Source organism: Ruditapes philippinarum, unplaced genomic scaffold (genome assembly GCF_026571515.1).
Source record: "Ruditapes philippinarum isolate M1 unplaced genomic scaffold, ASM2657151v2 ctg3233_1_1_1_1, whole genome shotgun sequence".
In the NCBI taxonomy this organism is placed as follows: Eukaryota; Metazoa; Mollusca; class Bivalvia; order Venerida; family Veneridae; genus Ruditapes; species Ruditapes philippinarum.
In genome coordinates, this window is record NW_026856972.1 from 5,767 (window position 1) to 32,009 (window position 26,243).

The 26,243-nt window shown below is 30.5% G+C and overlaps 1 protein-coding gene across 1 annotated transcript in view; it reads left to right on the plus strand.

The window, feature by feature from the left end:
• Positions 1–1,815: 1,815 nt before the first annotated feature.
• LOC132748319 (uncharacterized) overlaps positions 1,816–26,243 on the plus strand; it is a 44,870-nt gene continuing 20,442 nt past the window's right edge. The window contains exon 1 of the mRNA XM_060737891.1: positions 1,816–3,460. Coding sequence (XP_060593874.1) covers positions 3,269–3,460 — 192 coding nt within the window. The 5' untranslated portion in view covers positions 1,816–3,268. The remainder of the gene's footprint in view (positions 3,461–26,243) is intronic.

The window sequence follows — 26,243 nt, forward strand, 5'->3', positions numbered from 1 at the left end:
TTAACTTCATCGGTTAAAGATCCTGTATGTTGTGATCAAAGTGGTATTCCACGCCAAGTGAAATTATATATATACATGTATATATATATATGTACATGATTATGCAAATAAAACAATTTTCAAACAAGAATATGTAAAATATGTACTGCAAATATTATATGTAATCATTAAAATATATGCATTCATTTCTTGTTGTAAAATTTGACTTAAACTTTATAAAAAATAAAGTTTTTATAACCTCCCTTTATTTACATGAAACGTTAAATTCGGTTATATCTTTATAAATAATGCTTTTTGGAACCTACAATACTGATTAATCTTAATTTGAGCATCATATTAATGATTTAAAACCATAAAAAAATTGTGTTACAGGATCTGTAAATTTATTATATTTTATAGGTTTCATTTTGAAGAAATGAAACTGATAAATAAACAGTAACTTCACCAGTTAGTTTTCTTTATATTTTACCGGTTTCATTTAGAATAACTTCATGGGTTAAATTAAGAATATCTTCGGTCTTTTTAAAATATTGTATCAGTTCCATCTATAATAATTTCATCGGTTTAGTTAATTATATTTTATCGGTTTCATTTCGAATATTTTCATCGGTTGCATTAAAAATAACTTGGTCGGTTTAATTAATGAAATTTCATCGGTTTCGTTTAGAATACCTTCATCAGTAACATTAAGAATATCTTCATCGGTTAGATTTATCATATCTTTTTCGGTTTCATTTGAAATATCTTCATCAGTTATATTTAAAATAACTTCATTTGTAAAATTCAAATTAACCTCATTGGTTAAATTAATTATATTTCATCGGGTTCATTTAGGTTAAATGTATATTTACTTCATCAGTTAAATTTATTATATTTGACTGGTTTCATTTAGAATATATTCATCGGTTATTTAAAATGAGAATATTTTCATCGGTTACATTTTAAACATTTTCATCATCATTGCATTTAGAATATTAATTATATTTTATCGATTTCATCGGTTACATTTAGTATTTTATAACTTCATTGAATTTATAACATTTTTAGAATAACCTTATCAGTTACATTTAGAATAACCTTATCAGTTACATTTAGAATAACCTTATCAGTTACATTTAGAATGACTTTATCAGTTACATTTAGAATAACTTTATCAGTTACATATAGAATAACTAAAATGGTATCCGGCTGCCTTAATCGTAATGTTTTTCCCCAGCAATTTAATATAAGAAAAATACCAGTAAACTTAAGTGGACATACTAATGTTAAGGTAATAGAATGAGTGTAAATTAAAATAAAACAAAAAGAAAAAAAGCACACACAATAGCAACGAATACATTAACACTTGAATGATTAAAAAGGGACATATCGCATCTCTATGTACTTTTATAGATGTCATAAAAATTGAATTATTGACGTAACGTAGTATCTTGTTAATATTAAGACGAATCGTGTAAAAATTGTATCGATACATCATAGGTTTATTTAATTATTATTAATTGAGCCGCGTCACGACAAAACCAACATAATGGGTTTGCGACCAGCATGGATCCAGATCAGCCTGCGCATCCGCGCAGTCTGATCAGGATCCATGCTGTTCGATTGCAAAACCTATAACAAGTAAAGAAACTGATAGCAAACAGCATGGATCCTGATCAGACTGCGCGGATGCGCAGGTTGGTCTGGATCCATGCTGGTCGCAAACCCATTATGTTGGTTTTGTCGTGACACGGCTCAATTGTACATACTCGCCTCACACAAGAGAACAATACTGTAATGATTCGACTTCAATTTCATTGTCTAACAGCGTACAGATGTGTGCATTTGTGTCACTCATTGTCAATGACAACGGTTCGGTTTTAAAATTTATTTTAATTTGTATGATGTTGCGCTCGGGGTTGGAATAAAAAAAGGGAAACGTTGTACGTTTTGTTAGATACGTCGGGAAAAAAAATCGAGAGAAATAAAATTGGCGCGTTAATCTAACACTTTCGAGGATTTATTTATTTCATAAAACGTGTTACAGTCGTTTTTTTTGTGTGTTCGTAAAAGTTATCTTTTTAGTATGTGAATGGATACAAGTTGAACAAGTTTTACAATTGAAGAAAAAAAGAAAGTGTTTGAAGATAAAAATTATAATTTTGAAGTTAAAAATTAAGTTTAGCAAAGATCATTATGTGAACTTAATTTGGAGTATATGTCTGGAATATATTGGAGACTTTTTGTAAGCTATTTGATGTTAATAAAAAATATATCATTTTTACATTTAATTGTATGGGTAACAAACGAGGCTATATGTATATAAATTCCATTTACACCAAAGAAAAGAGAGAAAGAAAAAAAGGAATATAATATATAATGTTTGTACGGTAATTAGGACAGTAGGTCAGTGTGAGAATATATTTATTATTACAAGGTCATTATTCTTTTTGCTTTTGATGAAGTATGTGCTTTTAGGTAGCAAATAATTAATAATTAATTTTCATCACTAACGGCGCACTTTTGAAAAGTTGACTGAGTAAAATGTAATAAAAAACTAAAACGAAAACATTACCATATATTTATATATATATATTTATATATATATATATTTGCATTTCATATCATAGACACGAATTAAGTGGTTAACACGTCACAAGTGGAAAAAAGGGATGGCCATGTCAAATACTGTAACAGTTGTCAAAAAAGCGGAATTTTCGACGCGTGCTATTGGATTGTGAACTGTTATATAACATGTGGACAAAACTTACGTGATTTATTTCAACCGATAAATTGTTTTCAGATTAAACCGCTACTGACATGTTTTATTCAGGATATAAGAGCTGGATGGTATTTTATGAGTTCTGTTTCATCACGATTTGCTGATTTGATAAATTCAAGCTTTATCATGACTACATAGCGATGTTTTTCCCAATTTCATGACTTTGAAAAGTACGGATACAGAAAAAAAATGCCGCATTAATGACTTGCGGAAGTTCTTCCTCATTCAAAAAGCAACTATATATACATATAAGCATATTCATTCGAAAGGAACGGGAAAAAAGAGCGTTGAGCACGTCTGAAGATGTAACGAAGAGTACAATTGGCACTTTGTTACAATTATCAAGTGATTAACACGAATTGAAAGTAAATTTCTATTATCAAAAGAACGTATACTGTAAGATATGAAAGCGTTCGAGTGTTTACAAAAATTTGAGATGTTTTGTTTAAGAAAACGAATTTGAGGATATTTACATACACTGTTTTCGGATATGTTAATTCTGGACAGATGATTTGTGTTAACGGATACAGGTCAGTTTTGACTATAGTCTACATATTAATATCAATTTGCACACGAGATCGTGAAGTAGACTGTCGAGCGATAATGGTGGAGCCGCCCCACAGATCAAGCTTGTGGAGATTCAACTACAACACCACCGTGAATCTGCGAGACGACAGCCTTAACTGCGGCGGGTATGATGTAAGTTCTTTTGTAGTTGCTTATTTCATATTCTGTAATGTTTAACTTTTCTTTATTTCATTTACTATACCATTGATGTGTCGTTAAAGTCTTCATGTATGATATAATTATACACATTCAACTTTACGACACATTGTGAAATTATGAGTCACGTGTGTTGTATAGAATTAATAATTTTACGAAACCATCATAGAAGTAGATTTTATATATTAAAAATATATTTTTTGTCAGTAAATTAATGACGAGGAGATTTTTTGAATATAAAGCGAGAAGGTGAAAATGAGTGAGTAAGTTAAAACCAACTTGACAACTGACAAATAAGAGAGTAATTGAGGAATAAGTGAGTAAATGAGGAATAAGTGAGTAAATGAGGAATAAGAGAGTAAATGAGGAATAAGTGAGTAAATGAGGAATAAGTGAGTAAATAAGGAATAAGAGAATAAATGAGGAAAATTTGAAACAAACAAATTTAGGGAAAGTTAATGAAGTGATACAGAGATAAAACTGTACATACTAAAATGCATAATTATATATTAAAAAGCAACAAAAAAACCCCAAAACACCCTTCCCCCCCCCCCCAAAAAAAAAAAACAAACAAAGCAAAAAAAACAACAAACAAACCCACACACAACAATAAGACATTTTACACCACATACCAAAAACCCCACATATTTAACATCATTCACTACTTTTTTCTAAATCATAAACCCAATATTTTTCATCAAAAACGTATTTTTTTCATCATATACTTAAATTTTTACATAATATACTTAAAATGTTACATCACATACTTCAAAAGTTATATCATATACTAAACATGTTACATCGTACACATAAAGTTTACGTCATATACTTAGATATATTTCAAATATTTGAAAAAGAGATGTATCATTATCATTATCAAGCATTGCTCTGTCATATCATATATAGTATGTTTGAAATATGTTGTCCTCATGGGCTTATTAGCCTATTGCAAATGAAATAAATAAATTCAAAATATACTTAAAATGTTACATTGCATGGATATTTCTAATCATACATCTATACAAGTTCTTCTAAATCATTTACCAAACATTTTATATCATATATCATACACCCTGCATATTTTATCATTTACCAATATTCTAAGTTATTTTCTACATGATATACGTCTTTTACTCCGCATATATTTCTTTATCATAAATTCAATTTTCTACATCATATACCTATTAATTAACATAAGTTTATGATATAAAATATTGGGTACATATATAGATATTGGGTTAATGATTATTAATTTATTCAATTATATGGTGTATGATTTAGAAAAAAAATGGCGAAAATGTAGTATAGTTGGTATGTGGTGTAAATCATTGTGTATATAAAGTAATATATTGGCTAAATGATGTAAAATATATGGGTAAAAGATATAGAGTATTGATTTATGATGTAAAAGGATTTATGATGAAAAAAATATTGGTTGAATGATGTAAAATATATGGGTAAAAGATATAGAGTATTGATTTATGATGTAAAAGGATTTATGATGAAAAAAATATTGGTTGAATGATGTAAAATATATGGGTAAAAGATATAGAGTATTGATTTATGATGTAAAAGGATTTACGATGTAAAATATTGGTTGAATGATGTAAAATATATGGGTAAAAGATATAGAGTATTGATTTATGATGTAAAAGGATTTACGATGTAAAATATTGGTTGAATGATGTAAAACATATGGATATATGATGTAGAATATTAGATATATGAAGAAGAATATTGAGTTATTGTTGTAGGAAATTGGGTATGTGATGTAAAATAATGTGAATATGATGTAGAAAAATTGGCTTATGATGAAGGAATATTTGGTATATGTATATTATACTGTATATGACGTTGAATATTGGGTATATGACGTTAAAATTTGAATATATAATATTATGACGTTGAGTATTGGGTTTATGATGTTGAATATTGGGTATATGACGTTAAAATTTGAATATATAATATTATGACGTTGAGTATTGGGTTTATGATGTTGAATATTGGGTATATGACGTTGAATATTGGGTATATGACGTTGAGTATTGGGTTTATGATGTTGAATATTGGGTATATGATATAGGATATTGGGTATGTGGTGTAAAATATTGGATATATGACGTACAGAATTAAATCCATGATATAAAGTTTTGATACATGATGCATAATATTGGATATATGATGTAAAATATAGAATATAATGATATAAACGATGTAATAGATTGGATAAAAATATTTTAGGTTTATGTGACTATGCAAGCACAAAATCAAACTGATTTGTGTATTATTATGTTGCACTCTCTCGTATGTTTCTCCAAATTAATACATCATTTTTCAAACATAGTGTAATGAAATACATAAAAATGTTTCTAAATCTTTAAAAAAGTAAAATGTGTGATCTTGTTTATCATACTGTATTCAAGATGCAGTTTAACGTTAACATTCTTTAACATTCTAACTACTATAGCCTTTGGACTTAAAATGGACTCTACTGACATTTTTTTCTCTTTTTTATTCAATTTGATATGGTTCTATACCTATAACTTGTCTATAAATTTTCAGATCATTTGCTCATTCGAATTTATCCAGAATAATAACTTTTATTTGGCAAAATACCTAAATATGAAAAGCGTTTGAACGCTTTGTACTCAAATATGGCCAAAATTCGCACAAAATATCAACTTATTTAATTTAAGGTATATTTCTTTAAAATCTTTTCATGCCCCAGTTGATTTTATGCAAGATTTTCAAATTTTAAATTATCTTATGCTTTTGGACCTTACTGGAGTTCCTTAAAGGATAACTGTTTTAACAAAGATATTGATCACGTGATTTCGTGGTGACATTGCACTTCTAGTGACTGTCTCAGTGAATTGACATTTTAAGATGCAACGATCTCCCTTCGGTATGTCAGGGCCACGTTTTTCTCTGACATTTTAAGTGTTTCTAATTTGGTAAAGAAATAAAAATTTGCGAAGCGATATTTCCTCGTTAAAACTTTCAATATAACAATGATGATGCAGTATAGGCAGAGTGTTTCAGTGCGGTTTAACCTTTCAGCTCGTGGTGCACGTTTAGGTCATATAGTATTTCCCCTTTTAAATCTTTATTAATTTAAAAATATGAAGTAAGGAAATTTGAGATACAATGCGTGTGTGTGTGGCGGTGTGAGATTATTATGTTTTGTTTATTACAGTTCGTTCAATGTAAGTAACCACAACTCTATGTATCACATTATCAACCAAACGCACTTCTAACCGCATATGATGAATATTTTAATATTTTTTTGTTGATTTCTTTATTTAATCAAAGCGCTTTAGGCACCGGATGTTTCTCATACACATACATGGCATTTTTGTTACTATATTAGGTTTACATAATTAAACATACACACAAAATCCGAGTTCGTAACCAATGAAAATAACATATATTTTACATACATTTATTCATACATACGAAAGCATTATTTATAGATATACATAAATTAATACATAATTCAAAATGTTTAAAACAATTTATAACCAATTCTGAGTCATGTCTTTGCATGTCTTAATATTGATACACCATGTGTTATTTAATATAAATAAATCATATTCTTTACGGAACTATTCTTTGACACGTGATAATCAAACTTGGTTCAACCAGTTAACTTGCAAAAGTCACAGTTATCTGGGGAGCAATGGCAAATTTGGATCACGCGTAAACGTTAATTTGAATATCTTAGTTAATTAGAAACATTCTTAATCTGATCTGGTGTGGAAGCACGCCAAATCTAAGTTTTATGGAAGTATTCCAAATTTAAGCTGTTAAAATTTGTGTAGTAAGAAAAAATACATCGAAGCACTCAGAACCCTTGATGTAATCTCATCTTAAAATATGATAAACAAGATCAACAAGGAAAGGCTAAGTTCATCTTTCGTTGTTTTATTCTGCCCATTTTCAGTGTTATTTTTTTTTTTTTTTTAAATTTGATTTTATGATTTACTAGTGTTTCGAATGCATGCCGCTGTATATTAAATAGAAGGAGCATCAAAACACGAGGCTATCTGATTTGTACAAGGTCGTAAGCATCGAGTATATTGACAAGTGTTTTGATGTTCGTGCCCTTTTGTATCATAGTCAAAAATAAAAACACGTTTCCTATCGTAACACTATTTAACCCAAGATAAAGAAACCAATGTGCGAGCATCTGAACAGGACTTTTTCTATCGATATCAATTTCCCTGTCGTCAAAATAAGTAAACCCAAGAAAAATGAATGACCAATCAACGAGCATGCCCTAGACAGACGGTGGACCAGCACTTCGGTAAACGCACTGTGCATTTATTGGTATAAGATTTAACTCTGACACGTTTTCGACACGTAAAGTCTCCAAATTATGATAAGATAACAGTTAAATCTACCATATAAGACTTTTGAAATAAATGTAATGACACGGGTTTGTATAACTATATTGCAATTCTGAAAAAAGTAGGTCAATTGAATTTAGAGTAGTATTCAATATCGGTTAACATTATGTTAATTTATACCATCTTTGCAGGTTACAGTCACGTGATTAACGAACTGTGTAATATTAATATTAAAAAGTGATATTTATAGAATAATAGTTGAGTTTAGGCCAGACGTGAAAATGATTGAGCGCAAATTTGATTGACAGGGTCTCGTGAAAGTTATTTGATCAATTAAAAATGCGAAGTTAACACAAAATACTGACATTTATTACAATTTTTATTTCAAACCGTACGGTATTATTTGGTAATAATACTGATGCATTAGGGTCAAACAAGATTGGATCTTGTGTTTGCCAGAATAAGTAGAGTTTATTTTGATTTTGCGGCGCACTAACTCAATGTAGGTCCTATGGCACCGAAACAGGAAATATAATTTTGGCTTTCCCTGGTGGTAAAAGGTTTAAGCAACACCTGCGGTCAAAACAACACCATCTGCTTGAGCTAAACTACTCCACTTATTCCCCACATATAATTAAGTAAATGTGTATTACAAAGTTATGGGTAGATTTCTAAAGTAATGGCCTTGGATTCGAAATTAAATACTACTTTAATCGTTCCTGGGGATGAAGGGGCACGGCATTAATTTTTTTCATTGTTTTTTTTGGTCTACGCAGTTTACATGTCATTTTTATTGCCACGAAGGATATCATAATTTTTAGGATATCTATGCAAGGACATTCACACAAGTTAACGACAGAAAAATGACGTATTTTGTAAATCGAAATATTCAATTGCTCAATAATTTGCAAACACATCGTTTTGCACCATTTCATATTAATATAGGACAGGAAGTGCATGTGTTGACACGAAATGTAACTGAATAAATACAACAAAAACAACATTAAAAGATCAGCTTTTTGTTAATAAAAGCCAAAGCCTACCTTTGACATTATTTTGCGGTTTATTACATAAAACACAAATATGCTTTTCATTTGAAATTGATCATCAAAACATACTTGTTTTGTAACGGTTCTATTTAACGAATTGTGACATGGACCAATTCAAACTTGCTTATTATAATTTGTAATTGTATTGTATTGGTTCGAACGAAAGTAATGCGGAAACAATTCAGATATTTTGTTTGCTCCGTTACGTTTAAATGAATGCAGTCTTTTCGTTACAATGGCGCAATGAATGCATTTCTTACTGGTAAATAAGCTTTTAAGGATGTGTTCAGATATTAATTAGCAATAATTGTCAGGAATAAATTAAAGTTAAGTGGATTTTGAACTGATAAACATTTGAGCCGTGTCACGACAAAACCAACATAATGGGTTTGCGACCAGCATGGATCCAGACCAGCCTGCGCATCCGCGCAGTCTGATCAGGATACATGATGTTCGCTATCAGTTTCCTTACTTGTTATAGGGTCTGTAAGCGAACAGCATGGATCCTGATCAGACTGCGCGGATGCGCAGGCTGGTCTGGATCCATGCTGGTCGCAAACCCATTATGTTGGTTTTGTCGTGACACGGCTCATTTGTATCACGAATAATTTGAAAATATGGTATGAAAATAGCTTACCCTTATTCATTACTGAAAAACAAGTGCTTTTTAAAAAACATGGACATTTTACGTCAGACTTTGTTACTCCCCAGTGTCATAATACTTCATTGTTATTTTTACATTCCTAAAAAACGTTGTTAACCAATTTAGCAAAATAAATCATCACGAAATTTTCGTGCGCGGTCATTAAAATTAACATGAAAAACGCATGATTTATAGTGTGCAATCAATCAATGAAAATGTATAGTATATAGTTCATGTCAAAACTATTCATTCAATTTCACTAATTGACAAGGTTAACAAGATAGAGCTTTCTTAAATATTCAATTGCAATTCATCTATTTCATCTACGAATATTTATATGGCATTTAATCTGATGTATGAACATGTATATTAATATACAATTGATTGTTACCTAGATAATGCATATAACGCTTCATTATTTAATTTATTTCAACTCGTGTATTTTATTTATTTATATCCTTATGTGATGCTAGATTTAAACAATCCGTATTTTTATAATAATATATCACGTGATTTATTTTCTATAAATACACAGACTTTATAACGTAGGGGATTACAATCCATTCACCGTGCTGATACGCAGCTCTTGTGCGCATACCGGGTGCCAAGTTTTATATTTTATATCTAGAATATTGGTGTTTTGGATATACAAATAATAATATCATAACTATATGTAATAATATAATGTTATAAAATAAATAAATCCTATTGAGGGTGATATTATACAATTATTGACTAGTGTGCCATTGAATGTGATGTGATATTTACCGGCAAATGACATATTGACCGACGTCAATATGACTCTCTGCTGGTGAATATCACATCATATTCAATGGCTCACTAGTCAATAATTGTTTTACTACATGAATAGGCTATAAGAATAAAAAACAGAGAATGTAAATGTACAACTTTTGCCTGTTTCGTTGGTGCGCGGAAAAAGACGCACGTGAAAGGCGTGCAATAACTATGAGAACGCTGCGCATACAAAAGTAATTCAAGTTTATACTCATCATTGTGGTGTAACCTTTAACTATATGTATAATAGTAAAATAATGATACTTTGGTCGAGAAATATGCCATAAAGAACAACACGCAACAATCATTTTTTTAAATAAGCACGCGTAATTAACAGTCTACGACATATGGTCATTGGATATGAGTCTCAATCTATTTTTAGACTAGGAGAATCCAATTCAGCCAGTGAATATGATACTACACCCAGTGAATATGATTTTATAAAAAGTTCTGTTGACTACTGTTTGGGCCAAGGAGATTGCAACTTTATTTAGATCATATAATAAAACATAAAATACACCTTTGAAAAAAGATAATGTTAAAACGCCAAGGCTGATACCATTTTGTCACGGGTGAATATTTTGTTAGATCATCCACAGATAGATGTGATATTTATATATAATTATACCTCAAATATATAATTATACCTCAAGTGCTTTAGTGACAGTGTAGCAAGTTACATAACATCACTTTTTGGCCCTCATGGTCCTCACGCGCAAACCAGGTACAAGGTCCTAGTTATTAGATGTCTTTGCGAAATACTGATTTGTTTGGAAATATCAAAAGTATATTTATATCTGAAGTAATTGGAATGTCTCCCGCTGGTTAAAATGTCTCAATTAATCCCTGCCAGTTATCAGGTTTATATACATGTATGTACATTTCAATAGAATGACCGCCTATATGACTGAAATACTGCTGGGACAAGGCGTAACATGAAACAAACAAACAATAGAATGAACCATAAGCTTCGTGCATATACCTATTGGTATTGGTTGTTCATTTTTTGCCAATTTTTACTAGTGCACCTCAACTGTTTTCAGAGCTTAAGGATACACAGACTCTATTAATTTAAACCTTACGATCACGCAAAAGTTACACAGTGATTGCGATTTTCATGCCTCAACCCGTAAGGGCAACCCTTCATCCACAAGGTTCTTAAGGGTCGTTAAAGATCCTGTAACACATTTTTTTCATGGTTTTATTTCATAAATATGATGTTCAAATTAAGCTTTGTCAATATTGTAAGTTCCAATAAGCATTATTTATAAAGATATTACCGAAATTAACATTTCATGTAAATAAAGGGAAGTAATTAGAAATTCATTTTCTATAAATTCTAAGTCAAATTTTCCAATAAGAAATGAATGCATATAATTTATTGATTAAATATAATGTGCACAAATATTTGCAGTACACATTTTACATATTCTTCGATGTTTGAAAATTATTTTATTTGCATAATAATATACATATATAACTTTTTGCAAGTGTGGTATACACACAGTAACAATATCAACCACAAAACATACAGGATCTTTAAGGAAATCTAGCTCAGAAACGTACTTTAAGTTAACTATATTTACTCAGTAGAAACGATACAAATCGTTCTATCGGAGAATAACAACGGCAAAAGAACAACGATTGTAACGATAACTTTTGGAAGGTTTCTAACAGTTAAAGAATGAAATATAAAAAGTTAAGCTCGTAGCATTTATTTCATTCTTTTCAGAGTTTTACTGTCACAAATCAGATGATTATATTCTGATAAACCACTATAGTGAAATTTGTGAAATATAATTTTCACTGTAGCCAAAGAACATTATAACTAAATGGAATAACAGGCAACAGTCAATGCCGTCATACGTACATTTTGCTTCTTTAGGAAAAGAAAGTCGATGTCATCATACATCATATTATAAATGTAACAATTAGAGTTGTTAGACAGAATTATATATCAAAATTGATGATGTGACGACGTTATGGAGAAGAATGCGCAACGTTACGCGGCAAAATCAGTGAAAAAAAACTTAAAATCACTTAAAAAAACATAAATGAACAGAAAATTTATTTGTTTTACGTTTATAATTGAAATATGTTTCATTCGTGATCAACAGCTATTCTATTTTCACTCATGACTCATGTTTTTAATACCAATGTTCCCATATAAAAATAATTGTTGTCAGAAATCATAATAATCGTACGAGAGCACACCTAAAGGGATAATTTTCGCATCATATAAAAAAAACCTTCGAATAAATAAACCATATTTCAGGAATGAAGGGTTTCAAATTTAATTTCGAGCACATAACGAAGAATAAGCATGTTTATTAAATGCATATTTTGCCTCACAAACGAATAAATTTGTACATTTTTAGAAAGGTCAAACGTGTTTTGTAACATTTTAATAATGTTTTTCGCGATTTTGAGATGTTTCTGTCTAACAAAAGTAGCGAATAATGTGAAGTTATCTGTCATTAAATAAGCAAATTGTAAACAAAATAGTATTTCAAATGACTTCCTTACAAAATACAAAATCACCTTGTCTATACTAATTGCAAATATTAATAAAAAAAACAAAAACAAAAACAAAACAACATTAGAAGATACATTTTTTAAGGTAACTGACCAATAAGCAAGTTTTCGAAAACTGTAAAAAACACCAAAAATAAAAGGCATTTGAGAAAATAAAATTGGCCTTGAAGCGGACTCATTTACATGACCCTCATATAATAAATGGCAAAACTAGACAAGTTGAATTAAAATATAACATTCTGTTTCTAATTTTTTAATTTATTTTTCGTGTTGTTTTGCAAAGGTTAGATATTATATCAATTTATGATACACTACAACCGTCTTGCTGCAGACAGATAGACACATGTTTTTGACTGTGGTTACATACTCTATTCTCGAGATTTTTTTCTCTCTAATTTTATGTTGTAATAGAGGTCTATCACAGCTACCGTAGTGTCATTGATTGTTTAAATAACCTTGTGCCATTTATAAAACATATATTTACAATTCATATTTGAACAAAAAACATTTTCTTTAATATAGTAATATGCACTAACACTGGGACATGGATGATACAGAAATGTCAAATCTTTACACATATTTTACATAATCTGATGTCATAAGCATTCAATGGAGCAAGAAGAAAATATATATATAACAAAATGAAACAGAAATGAATCAATTTTAAGAAGTCATGATTGAAATGTAAGATGAAATAATGGAAGCTTTATTGCATTTTGCTACATACTAATTCCATTAACAATCGAAGTTTTGTTTCCATCTTTTTTTGTTACAGATTTTCAATGTGAATTTCGAAACTTGATTGAAGTATCTAGTCATAAAGTTATGTTAACTTTGTTCACTTTCATGAATAGATTTGATTGCTCTATGTGACATTCTTTAGGCTCATTATCATATGTGATATAGAATTAATTATTTCAAACGATACATTCCTTTTATTTATATAACATATACACATCAAATGATGATTATCGTCAGCACGGAAAATATTTTAGTTTGCAAACTTTTTTCATTATGCGTATTATTTTAGTTTAAGAAATAGCAAATTCTATCAAGTTTTGCATAATTAAAGTCAGAGCCTCACCTAGATTAACAAATTTTGGAACAACAAATGCATTTATTTTTATCTTCATTTATCTTAAGGTTGATTTTATATGAATATTTTAATTTCACTTTAAACTCGCTCATTTTAAACTTTAAATGGATACTCAGACAAATTAATGACAAAAATATAAAAATTGTCTTGTGAACTCAAATCACGCTAAAATGACATTTTCTAAAGTCCCAGCATGAATTTCTGTATAAATTCTTTATATTTTGGGTTTGACACATAAATACATCTACATAATGTTGATCGAACTTTAGACGCCGGCAAAATCACCGAGTAGTTTTAAAACAAGTCATATGACTTGAACAATCCATACAAGGTGCAATAACAGATATTGTATTATTGTATGATTGGTCTAAGTCATTTATTTGAGTCCACTGTGACAACTATTGTGAAATCTTAAACGCTCTAACCTGACCCAAGGTCAGGTTAGGAAACCACCATTTTATTCTTTATAAGGATTCCCTGACTGCCTAGTGTATTCATTTCGAGGACATTTACAGAAAAATGAATTAATGAATGAAACATTTAAAACGAAGCATAGACTAGTTTGCCTTTCAAACAGAAATACCCTGGCTTAGGTCAACGTAAGGTTGTCTTTTAAATTTGTTAATGCCATTAATAGTTTTAATACTATTTTCACATCAAATGTTATGTAATAAAAAAGGGAACAGTCACTACAACGAAACTGTAAAAAAATGTAAATTTTGTAAATCTCAAAGGAAAAAGAGAAAGACATCATGTGATCATGTGTCATCAATGGACAGGATCAGAACCACTTACCGTAATGATAACATGAAATCTTTCCTCAGTTGAAATAACCCAACAGGTCTTGTGGAAATCAAACTCGGTTTAAATAACCCTACAGGTCTTGTGGAATTCAAACTCGGTTAAATAACTCTACAGGTCTTGTCGAATTCAAACTCGGTTGAAATAACCCTATAGGTATTGTGGAATTCAATCTCAATTAAAATATCCCTATAGGTCTTGTTGAATTTAAACTCGGTTGAAATAACCCTTTACGTCTTGTGTAATTCAAACTCGGTTGAAATAACCCTATAGGTCTTGTGGAGTTCAAACTCAATAAAAATACCCTAACGTGTTGTGGAATTCGAACTTAGTTTAAATAACCCTAACGTCTTGTAAAATTCAAAATACTACTTGTTGAATGTTAAATAACCCTATACATATTCTGGCATTCAAATAAACCCTAAACTTCTTAACGAATGTGAAATATCCCTATACGTCTTTTGGGATTCAAAATAACCCTGTACGTTTTGTGGAATTCGAATAAATCCTGTATGTTTCGTGGAATTCGAAATAACCCTATGCATCTTATGGGATTTAAAATTATCCTATGCATCTAGTGGAATTCGAAAAATCCCTAGACACGTCTTGTGGAATTGGAAATAACACTATACACGTCTTGTGGAATTCAATAACCCTATACATCTTGTTGAATACGAAATAGCACCTCTACGTCTTTCAGAATTCAATATAATCCTATATACGTCTTTTGGAATAAGAAATAAGCCTATACGTCTAGTGGAATTCGAAATAACCCTATATAAGTCTTGTGAAATTCGAAAGAAAACCCTTTAATTATTGTGGAATTTAAAATATCCATATACTCATATGGAATTCGAAGTCATAGCGCTGTGAGAGATATGATTCAACATGCCTTTTAAATTTCCTAGCCATTTTAAGAAAAAAGTACCTTGCCCAGATTTGGAAATTTTGCATCCTCAAATTGCTTAATTCATGCTCTTTTGGCATAACATTTTGAATTGTGCAAAACTGTTTATTCCAACCAATGCAAATATCATTTAAAGCTTAAAATCTAACAATAAAATGTATTGCTACATCAGTCTGATACCATATTTGATTTGCCGGCTAATGTGTCAGTTTGGATAACGTGAATTTCAGTTGGATTAGGATTATTTTAAAGATTGGGAAAACATATAAAGCATATTTGCCATAGGTAATGGATCTACATGTAGTTATGTAGTTATCTTACCAATGGTGACTCTTAGAAAAGGCCTGTTCAAGTTTGATATCTAATTGACCAAAGAGCCAATCGGACAATATACGAAAAAAAAAAAAAAAAAAAAAAAAAAACACATAAAAATATCAAACTCTTAAGTATGAAAACAGTCAAGGTTATGTGTCACATGATGTAAATATCTTGTCTCTTTTAAAATCATGAATACATCTCACCTGTCAAACAGTAGGTGATCTCCTTGCCGAAGGTAAGCAGTAGGTATTTTTTGGGGGGAGAAAGCAGGTGTGAAAAGATGAACACCTGTTCTGGCGAGTACTATTAGTTTACGCAAGTCCCCTTTGTCAGATATTATTTCTTGGTAAAGAATTTCAGATTAAATTGCTATCTTCCTTATCATAAACAAATAGATAAAAATAAGATGAAATTAAAAAAGAACAGATTTAAATAATTATATTACATGACTAATATAATGATTTATTACTTACTTTTCGGTGGTTTATAGAAATATATCAGTGAAATAAAAACTGATAATTTCACTGTTTTGAATATTTGAGCCCGTTATGTTGTTTCAGTGAAATACAAGCGTTCACACTACTGGAAACCAATTTAATGGTGCTCACTCTGTGAAATATATTCCGATCTCACACTGAACTAAACAAATATCCTTTATAGTTATCAAATGACAAAGTAAAAAAAAATGGGACAGCGCCCCGAACCCTGCCCCCAAAAAAGAAACATGGAAAACGACAAAATTCAAAGGGAATGTAATTCGAACATAATAAATAGAAACAAAAATGGAAAATGAAAATGTAATTTACACTATAGAGTAAAAAGGAGAATTTTTTTTTCAAATATAATAACTCTATCTATTGCACAAAGTTTATCAACTGAACAGAACATATTTTATTATAAAGTATTATTTGAACATAATTTTTAGTTCCTCGTCATTACACGTATGTACAGCATACATTAAATACCGCGAGAGTGAAAATACAAACATACAAATAACAATTTGTATTATCAGTCATATACATTATTCATAATTTCCTTTCTCATATTTAGTGCTTTATTACAAAATATTGCAATTTTATTAATATTATTTGTATTACATGTATTTAAATGATCAATAATTTAAACATAAAGGGGTTATCCGAAAATTCGTGGACTTTCTTTGTTGCGTAAAATATATCAAAGATATTGATTTGAAATTCTTACGCTGCTTAGACGAATGAATAACAAATTCACATTGAAAAATTTATGTTAGTAGCTTCTTATGTTAGAACAGTATTTGATTTTTACATAAGCACATGTCGGCGACAGTGGCGCACTCCAAACGTTATTGACGTCAACCTCATAATAACGTTCAACTCTTGCTTCAACGTAACGCAGTCAAAGACCGTTAATGTTTCTCAGAGTAATGTCCATTTTGCCGTCCATCACTAAATTTCTCATGCCACTTAAACACTAATGATCGTGAAATTTCATTTTCTCTGTTTGCCTGCTGGCTTTTTTCAAATGTTTTTGTATGTGTCATCCCAAATTACAAGAAAACTTTATGATCGCGCGATTTTCTGATTTCTGTGCGTCTGCAAACAAATTAAAACAAAATGGTATTCATCTTCTATATCATTTCGGTTGGAAAATGTACATTTTCTTTCCGATCTCAAAATGTTTCTTTGTCTACCAGTCTTTATATTTATACGGTCCCAAGACAATCTTAGTTTAGCTATTGTATTTGCCAACCTCTGTCGTTTCGAGGCTTGTCCTGCATATATATATTTTTTACAAAAGACCAGCTACTTATTTATGTAATCAGTTTTTTACCGAAATCAATTTTGCAATCAATATATACCAAGTTACCACCACTAGTATTGTTAATATGTTTTACATTTGTACATGTAAGAATTAAAAAACAATCGTATGAAAACGTAATAATTGGATCCAGTATTAACATTTGCTTATGTTACCTTACCACGCTTAATATATGTATCTTTTATAGATCAAGATATAATAATTTACCATTTCCTGGCTAAATTTCATTCTAACAGGCTTTACTTTGTGAGTACATTATGATTGACACGATACATGCATGGCAAAAAAAAGAAGAAAACAAAATGCTTATACATCATATGCCATCAGATATGACGCCTACGCTCAATGTATATATTAATCAATTATATCTATCTATCGGCCTTCGTGATTATATTCCTACAACGTTTGAACTCAAATCATGCATTATTCTACAATAATGCACTCAAAATTAAGTTATTATTTCATAAGTTTAATTTATTGAGACTGACTCGAAAAGTGCTGACCATGGAATCAAATGCCCCGTAGTGCCGTCTTGGCTAAGGTTTGGACTGTTTGCTTAGGTAGGCTAGAACATATGCCGCCATATGTATGTAATAGATTCAAAAGTATTCACACGTGTCAAAAAGTCATACACGTTTTGACATTGTCAGTTCCGTCGACGAAATAGGTCAATCTATTATGAGAATTTAATTGCAATTAAAGATTCATTACAGATCAATAATAAGTTCCTGTATAGGCGACTATGTGGTTGAATTACATGTCCAGATTTAACACAAGGAAATATCAAGATACTATTATTTAGCCTATTAGTTGTATTGCTAGCGGAAAATTAAGCTTGATGGGCTGAAAATAAATGAGACAATAGCTCCCGTGCACGGACAATTATAAATTATGTTGTATTTTTTAATTTTAACAAATATTAATAATAACTACAACTGACAAAATCAGTTCCTATAGATATAATTTAAGAATTAGAAATATAAGTAAAATTAAAATATAAATTAAAACAAAGACAGGGTTTGTTTAAAGGACTGGACTTGAAATATTGTTTTCAAGATTCCTGCACAATTCGATGTATATCTTGACCAAAAACTTGTGTGCAAATTATTGTCCATTGTTTCAGAACATTGATTTTTATTATGCAAAGTGCCGTACTAATCGGGCTAGGAATGACACAAAAACGATTTTCAATTGAATACGGAGAACTTTTGTGTATTTCTTATTTTTCATTTGTAAATCTTTTGCTGTTTAAAATGCAACAGTTGATCTACGTAAAAATTTCAAAGTTTTGATTCAGCACAATCTTATAATTTGAAATCAAGATTTAACTTAGTATTATTAGGTTTTAATCATTAAAACCATGGTAGATTTTTAAAGACATAAATATGTTAATATGTTACTACCTTTATGAGGGCACGCGAGACATTCATTTACAAAAGGGCATGTTAAAATAATCTTGAGTAGACGGACATAAAAATACTGAATATGTTGGCACGTTTAAAAAGTTCTCGATACCAGGTGATATCAAATAATTATTGGCAAAAAGCACGTCAAAAGGTTTTCGATTTGAATACATCGTTAACGATACGAGGGCAAGTTAGAAAGTTTTCTTCTGTTTGTGGATATTTATGTTTCGTGATAAATATTAGGGTTTTGATAACAAGGCTATGGCTTGCTCACATATGTCCGTTCGCACCTGAGGTCTTCCTCCGTCAGTAAAGCTGGGACCTATACTGTGTCGATGTGACCAAACAAACAAACAAACATATTCTGCTTAAACCGGTGCTTGGGGTGTGTGGTTTTAACCCCATAACCTCAGATCCCCTTTCAAAATTCCATTTTATTTAGTTCCGCCAATTGTTTTCTCGTTTAGGGCACACGCAACATTTTCCTTGGGGACCCCGCTTTTCAATAAATGACACTACTGTGTCACATTGAAGGTTCCATGATTATCGCCGTATGAACACATCTGCGGATGTTCTTTAATTCAAAATTTCATCATTTTTTTTGTGTTTGAATGTTGAATTCTGCTTAAGCCGGTGCTAGGGGGCGTGGACGGTATTTTGCACTTTCCAGTATCGTCCATAACCAGGCTCAGTCAAACCGAGCCTGCAACATTTTACAATTTTGCAGTGTTGGGCTTTCATTATGGATTCTGTTTTTATCCATTAACTTGCACTTTCAAGTCTATGAACAGCCTCAATCAAACCTAGCCCTCAAGAGTTTTGAACGTTCTTGTATTTAATACGTTTAAATACTTTAAGTATTATCAATAAATATAAATTGTTGCGAGTGCTTATTATCTGTCATTGAAATATAGAAAAACGGAATCACTAAAGAAAGCTTAATTCGGCAAAGTATTGAAGGCTCGGTTTGATTGAGTCTGTCCATGGACGGTGGTGATAGTTGTAAGCTACCTCCACGACCCCTAGCACCGGCTACGTCAAAATCTTCAAATTACCTATTTTATCATTATTCTTTTAAATTGTTGGCAAAGAACCATTACTTTGTGTCAGTCTTATAAAGTGTTCAATTTATCTGATGATATATTTTATACAAATAAGTTCCAAAACGTTTGGTTATTGTTATGCTGTTTTCGGTGTATCAATTGGTGCAAGGCACCGTGTGGCAGCTGTAAGATGTTGCCCCTTCATTCATTGCAGCATTGTTTTATGAGCATTTTATCTGCTCCTTAGGGATCTTTTATTCCAATTCCTTTAGTGTTTAAGACAAAATTTTGCCTAAACCGGTGCAAGGGGGCGTTTGAAACATGTTTTACTTTTCATAATATCTTATATCAAGACATAATCTCTCATAAAAAGACTTTCTGGTCCTTCGGAATCATTGATTCCAACAATCCTAAGTGTTGAAAATTGAGAACCGCTCAAGTCGGTGCTAGAGGGCGTGAGGAATGTTGCAATTTTTCATTACCGCTCATGTACAGACTTAATCAAACCGTGTCTGCAATTTCCATGTAATTTTGTTGTGACTTTTGCTTCTGAGGGATCATATTTTTTCAAGAATTCAATAATACCGATCATTTAGGTTTAACATTTTTATTTTTAATTTCATATATATTTTTTAAGATATTTTTTTATCCGAGTGTTTCAGTAATTATCTAGTGGTTTATCTTTGTTTTTATAGCCCTTAAAGGACCTCATTTTTTCAGATATTTGTTTGTTTCGTTTCAGTAATAAAGTCATGATTAATGGCTGGATTTTAATCTTTGCTTTGTACGATACGTATGATAAAGCAAATATATGAATGGTATCGCTTTATCACTTTAAAACAATCGTTTATTATATACCATCATGTGCTTCCATTTCAGTGCACGTAATTTTATTTTAATTGATTTCATGACAAATTTGTAAAACTTTGCACACTTTCACCTTTGTACATCTCACATCTATAATCAAACAAATAACTTATTGTTTAAAGAGACGGAAATATGGTACAGTTTCAGTAAAGGATATTTTACATTGTTTGCGTTCAAGCTTCGATACAAATGTAACAAATTATTTCCGAAACTAGATTTATTGAATCTTTACGAATACAATGTTTTTTCTATTTATCACCTATTCGAATAGTTAAAAAGTGTCATTTTTCTTTGACGCGACTATAGTGTAACGCTAACACTAGCTCACTTTAACATTATGTTTGTATATAATAGCAAATATGCAACTTAAACCAGAAAACATGTTCAGATTATACCTACATTTGTACATTTAACAGAGCCTAAAATAGTAAATCTTTAAATTTCGATATCGTCAATAAGTAATATTGATAGAACAAAATTTGGACCCACAAAAATATTCTGTTTTACAGTAATTGTACAAAAAACTACCTTACATATTGCGAGTTTTTATGCAAAGTATATTTCATGTTGCAGTTTTGTGTTTGAAGGCAGTGAAAACTTGCTCGCGTAATTTCAATTTTCTGATTGCATTTGATACCTATACATGGTTGTTTGTTATAATTATAAAATGAGTGTTAATCACGTTATATGCAAGAAAAGTTAATTTGAAAATTAATCATTAGGCTGTTTGAATAACATATTACTGTTTGTTTATCATGAAAAGGTTTCCTGCTTTTTCTTTGTGTTCATGTTTACAACCCGATTTGCTAAATGTACAAATAATAATAATAATAATAATAATAAGGAGAAGTAGAAGAAGAAGAAGAAGAAGAAAAAAAGAAAGAAGAGAAAACAACAACAAACCCACAAAAACAAGAACGTTCTTTTATATCAAGATCATACTTCATGTTTATATAATGTATAGTATGTAAATCATTAGGGGTTCATGACTCCCTTCCAACCCCCCTCTTGATTTGCAGAAATACTTTGCTTCATTAAACATTGTTGATTTAACTGACACATCCTTATCTGTATTCAACTTGTCAATATAAAGTAGAAATAAACCAAACCCTTTGGCTTATTTATTGACGCCCATAGGTACATTTTTCTATAATTTGTAATACAAGGGTCGCGAAAACATATTACAACTAAAATGTGTACACTACATTTTGTCAACAGAAGTAGGAGGGGCACACTAGTCTATTACATTATGCTACACCTACTTTTCCTCTACTAATTTGATTTAAACTATTTAGCTCTGACTTTATTACTAATGTACTTAAGCAGGTAGTAGTCACATAAATAAGACAGTTTGTTGAAAATGGCTCGTTAACTGCAGTATTTACGCCTTGTCAGCACGTAATTATACGAATGGTTTATATGCAAAGCAATAATTTTCGCCCTAAAAACCCACAACAGCAACAAATAATAGACCCCTCCCCTTAAAAGAAAGAAAAAAAAACAACAACAAAAAAACCCCAAAAAACAATCTAACAAAAAACTGAATAAATAATAAAAAAATGTATAAAAAATGTTAAAATGCTGCAGCAACATAAGACATAACATACTGTTTTATCATAATTAACACAAACAAACATAACAACAATGAAATGGATACCAGCTGCGAACAATAATTCATATGTTATTTTTAAATTTCTGAAAAAAAAATGTATTTTTACTTAGAATACTTTTATAAAGGATACATGAATGCATATAATTCAGAAAAAGGGGAAATCCTGGTAATAAATGCATGCAACAATATCAAATGAAGATTGCAGACTCGGTTTGGTTGAATGATAAAATAAGTAATATTGCAGCCACTCTAAGGCCCACTAGCACCGTCTTAAGCGGATTTCTGTCTTCATCACTAACTTGCTGGAATCAATGATTATCGAATAAATAAAAGAATATACAAACACTTAAGTGAAGTACGAGGCTTTTACAGCTGCCATACGGTTCTTGAAGCCGGTTGTATCAAAAGTATTTTTCAATTTATTTAGTTAATGAAATATCATTGAATCCAACTGAAAACAAAAGATGTTGCCATTAAAGAAAACAAAAACAACACTTTTAGCAAGATTATTTTTAAACATACTAAAGGTCAGAAGTATTTTCCATGAGTTAAAATGCAAGATACAACACGACCTTAATCTTGTATATGTGACTAAGAGGCACATAATGTCTCAGAAATCTTTTTTTCTAATTCTTTAGTAATGCCAACCATGTGTTTGATAATGTTTTTCATAATGGATGGAGAGCATGTTAGATATTCAACAACTGAAAACTAGCGCTGAACATGCAGTAATATGTCGTAAAGGTAGCAAAATGCAAACAAAGTAGTAGTTTGACTTCCATACAAAGTACTAGTTCACTAAACATACCACTTATAAAAAGCAAAATAAGCAAATTAAAGATAATTTATAGCAAATAATTGTGACAAGATACCAAAGATAGAAAAGTTTTTTGAGAAATAAAAGTTATAACATTTTTAAGGGATAATGGGCCTTTAAAGGCATATTCTGCCTGAAAACAAATGAATATTACATTTTTTTAAATTTAAAAATGGGCAAACATGAGAATAAAAAACAACAGTGGTTTTAGAGTATGTTCAATCATTATCACCTGGATGAAATAACACGAGAAGTGATGTTATTTGTCACAAAATGTAAACAAAGTTTCAATACAAGATACTAACTCACCATTACTGTACTAATTGAAAAAAAAAAGATAGTAATTTGCAAGTGTGTTACTTTTTAGACACTTAAGCAGGGTACCAAAAATAAAAAAGTTTTAAATATAATAAATAAAAAAAATCGAAGTATTTCTGTATCATAATGGGCCTTTAGAACACAAACAAAGTGCTCAGTTTTTGTCATTGTAAGCCGAGAGTACGTGAAAAAAGATAGTTAAACAATGTTACGTAAATAAGTTGGTGGCCGAACATTTAACGCTGTTATTTATTACGTTGTTAGCACGCCAACCTACTTTGCATACCTCCTTAATACTGAATGACACTAATAAAAAAATGCCGGTATCAGATTGCCAAAATGTAAAACATTCACCCAATCTTAATTAAATGACGTTTTTGGGAGTTTTCATACAGACACACAGGCAAAAATAAATTGAAAAAGAAAAAGAAAAAAAGGCAAAACTAAAATATCAACAAACAAAAAAAACCCCAAAAAACAAACAAACAAAAAAAACAAAAAAACAAAAAAAAACAGAATCCCTAAAGAAATCCCAACACGGCAAAACTGAAAATGCTGCAGTCTCGGTTTTAATAAGCTTGTTAATGGACGGTAATAGAAAGTGCAAGTTATCATCCACGTTCCCTAGCACCGGCTCAAGCAGAATTCAACATTTAAACACGAAAACTGTTCAAAAGAATTTCTTTAAATTTGACACGTTGTTGGAATATGATAATAGAAAGATTTTAAGCGAAACAAATTTGTAAGTCACCGTTATCACTTCTGAGTTATCTGCCCTCGAATCAGAATATTTTACTGATTTGAGATCATTTCAAGGGCAGGTAACTAATACGTATGTTTATAAAATCTTGTTTTTAATTCTGGACCATGTTTTCTTTTTAATGTTGGTCACAATACAACACAAGACCCGAATGGAAACTATTGAAAACTCGCTTAAATCAAGGCTTTCGTGGATAGGTTTGCTATATAAATGCTACAACCCACACTTCTTTGCACAGGCGCCCCTCGCATATTCATTCTCATATCAGATTGTGAAATTTTAACTATTATATTAGATTATGTGTATTCATTTCAATGGATAACGAAAACTAATAATTACTTGTTATTCAATATCTTACTGTTAATTTTTTTTTCAGATTAAATTTAAGGGACTTAAAAATTCTATAAAATAGGCCATTTTTTAAAAGAAGTCATATGATTAGAAAAAAGGGGAAAAAAGCCAACCCACTCAGTTTAAAATTCTATTTGATATGTTTAAATATTTTTGACATAAACATAAACTGTCAATATACTAATCAAATAAAAAAAAGGTCAAAGGCAATGTCACTGGACGCAGCCCGCGACACACCCAAGCCATGTTGAAACGTCAATGTTTTCTGAAGCAGACACAAAGTCAAAACCTAGAGAAAAGCATTTGTTTTTATTGAACTGATTATATATAGTTGTTAATAATAAAAATTATATTTCTTATCGGATACTTCTTCCTTCAAATATAGTGAAAAACGATTTCCCCACTACCGTCAATAAAAAAGACTCAATCAAACCGAGCCTTCAATTTTTTTCAGTTTTGTCGTTTTGGGAGTTCTTTAGGGATTTCCTTTTCTCTCTATTTTTTTACGAGTGTGCAACCGTTTTAAATTTTGCCGTTTCGGGCGTTCTTAAGAGATTCCGTTTTTTTTCTATTTGAGCTCAGTAAGACCATTCCTCAGCCATCTGTGATAAGTATATACTAAAAACCTTTCCTTCTGGTAAAAACCTGCGAAAAGAAAAGTTACTTGGTAAAAAAATCTGCCTGGTTAATCTTTAATTTCGTATATAAGAACAATATTAAAAAGTTGCCTGAATTTTTCTTTTAGGAATGTCATGGTTTGTTTTTTAGCCTATACTTAAAATTATTATTTCAATCTTAAATATGTTTTTCATATACACATGTCAATTGCCCCACTGATTACAAAACCAAACAAACCCCTTTGGTATCTAATTAAAACGCAAAAAAATGCAATGAATGAAGTGTTTGTTTCCTATACAAATAAATATAAATAGACATGTTTATATACATTCTCAAAATAGAAAAAATAAAGCATCCCTAAGAAGCATAAAACAACAAAATTGAAAATGTTGCAGGCTCGGTTTGATTGAGCCTTTTCATGGACGGTAATGGAAAGTGCAAGTTACCGTCCACGCCCCCCCCCCCTGGTACCGGCTTAAGCAGAATTCAACATTAAATCATGGTAATGATCAAAGTCACCAGAAAGTGGCAAATTCTCGTGATAATAATGATTTTAATAGCCCTGCACGTTTCTTCAAATAGACAGAGAGAAAAAAATGAGAATGAACTTAATTCTTCTTTAAATGCAGCTATGTAAAAAATATTTTATAGTAAAAATATTTAAATGAAAGTGT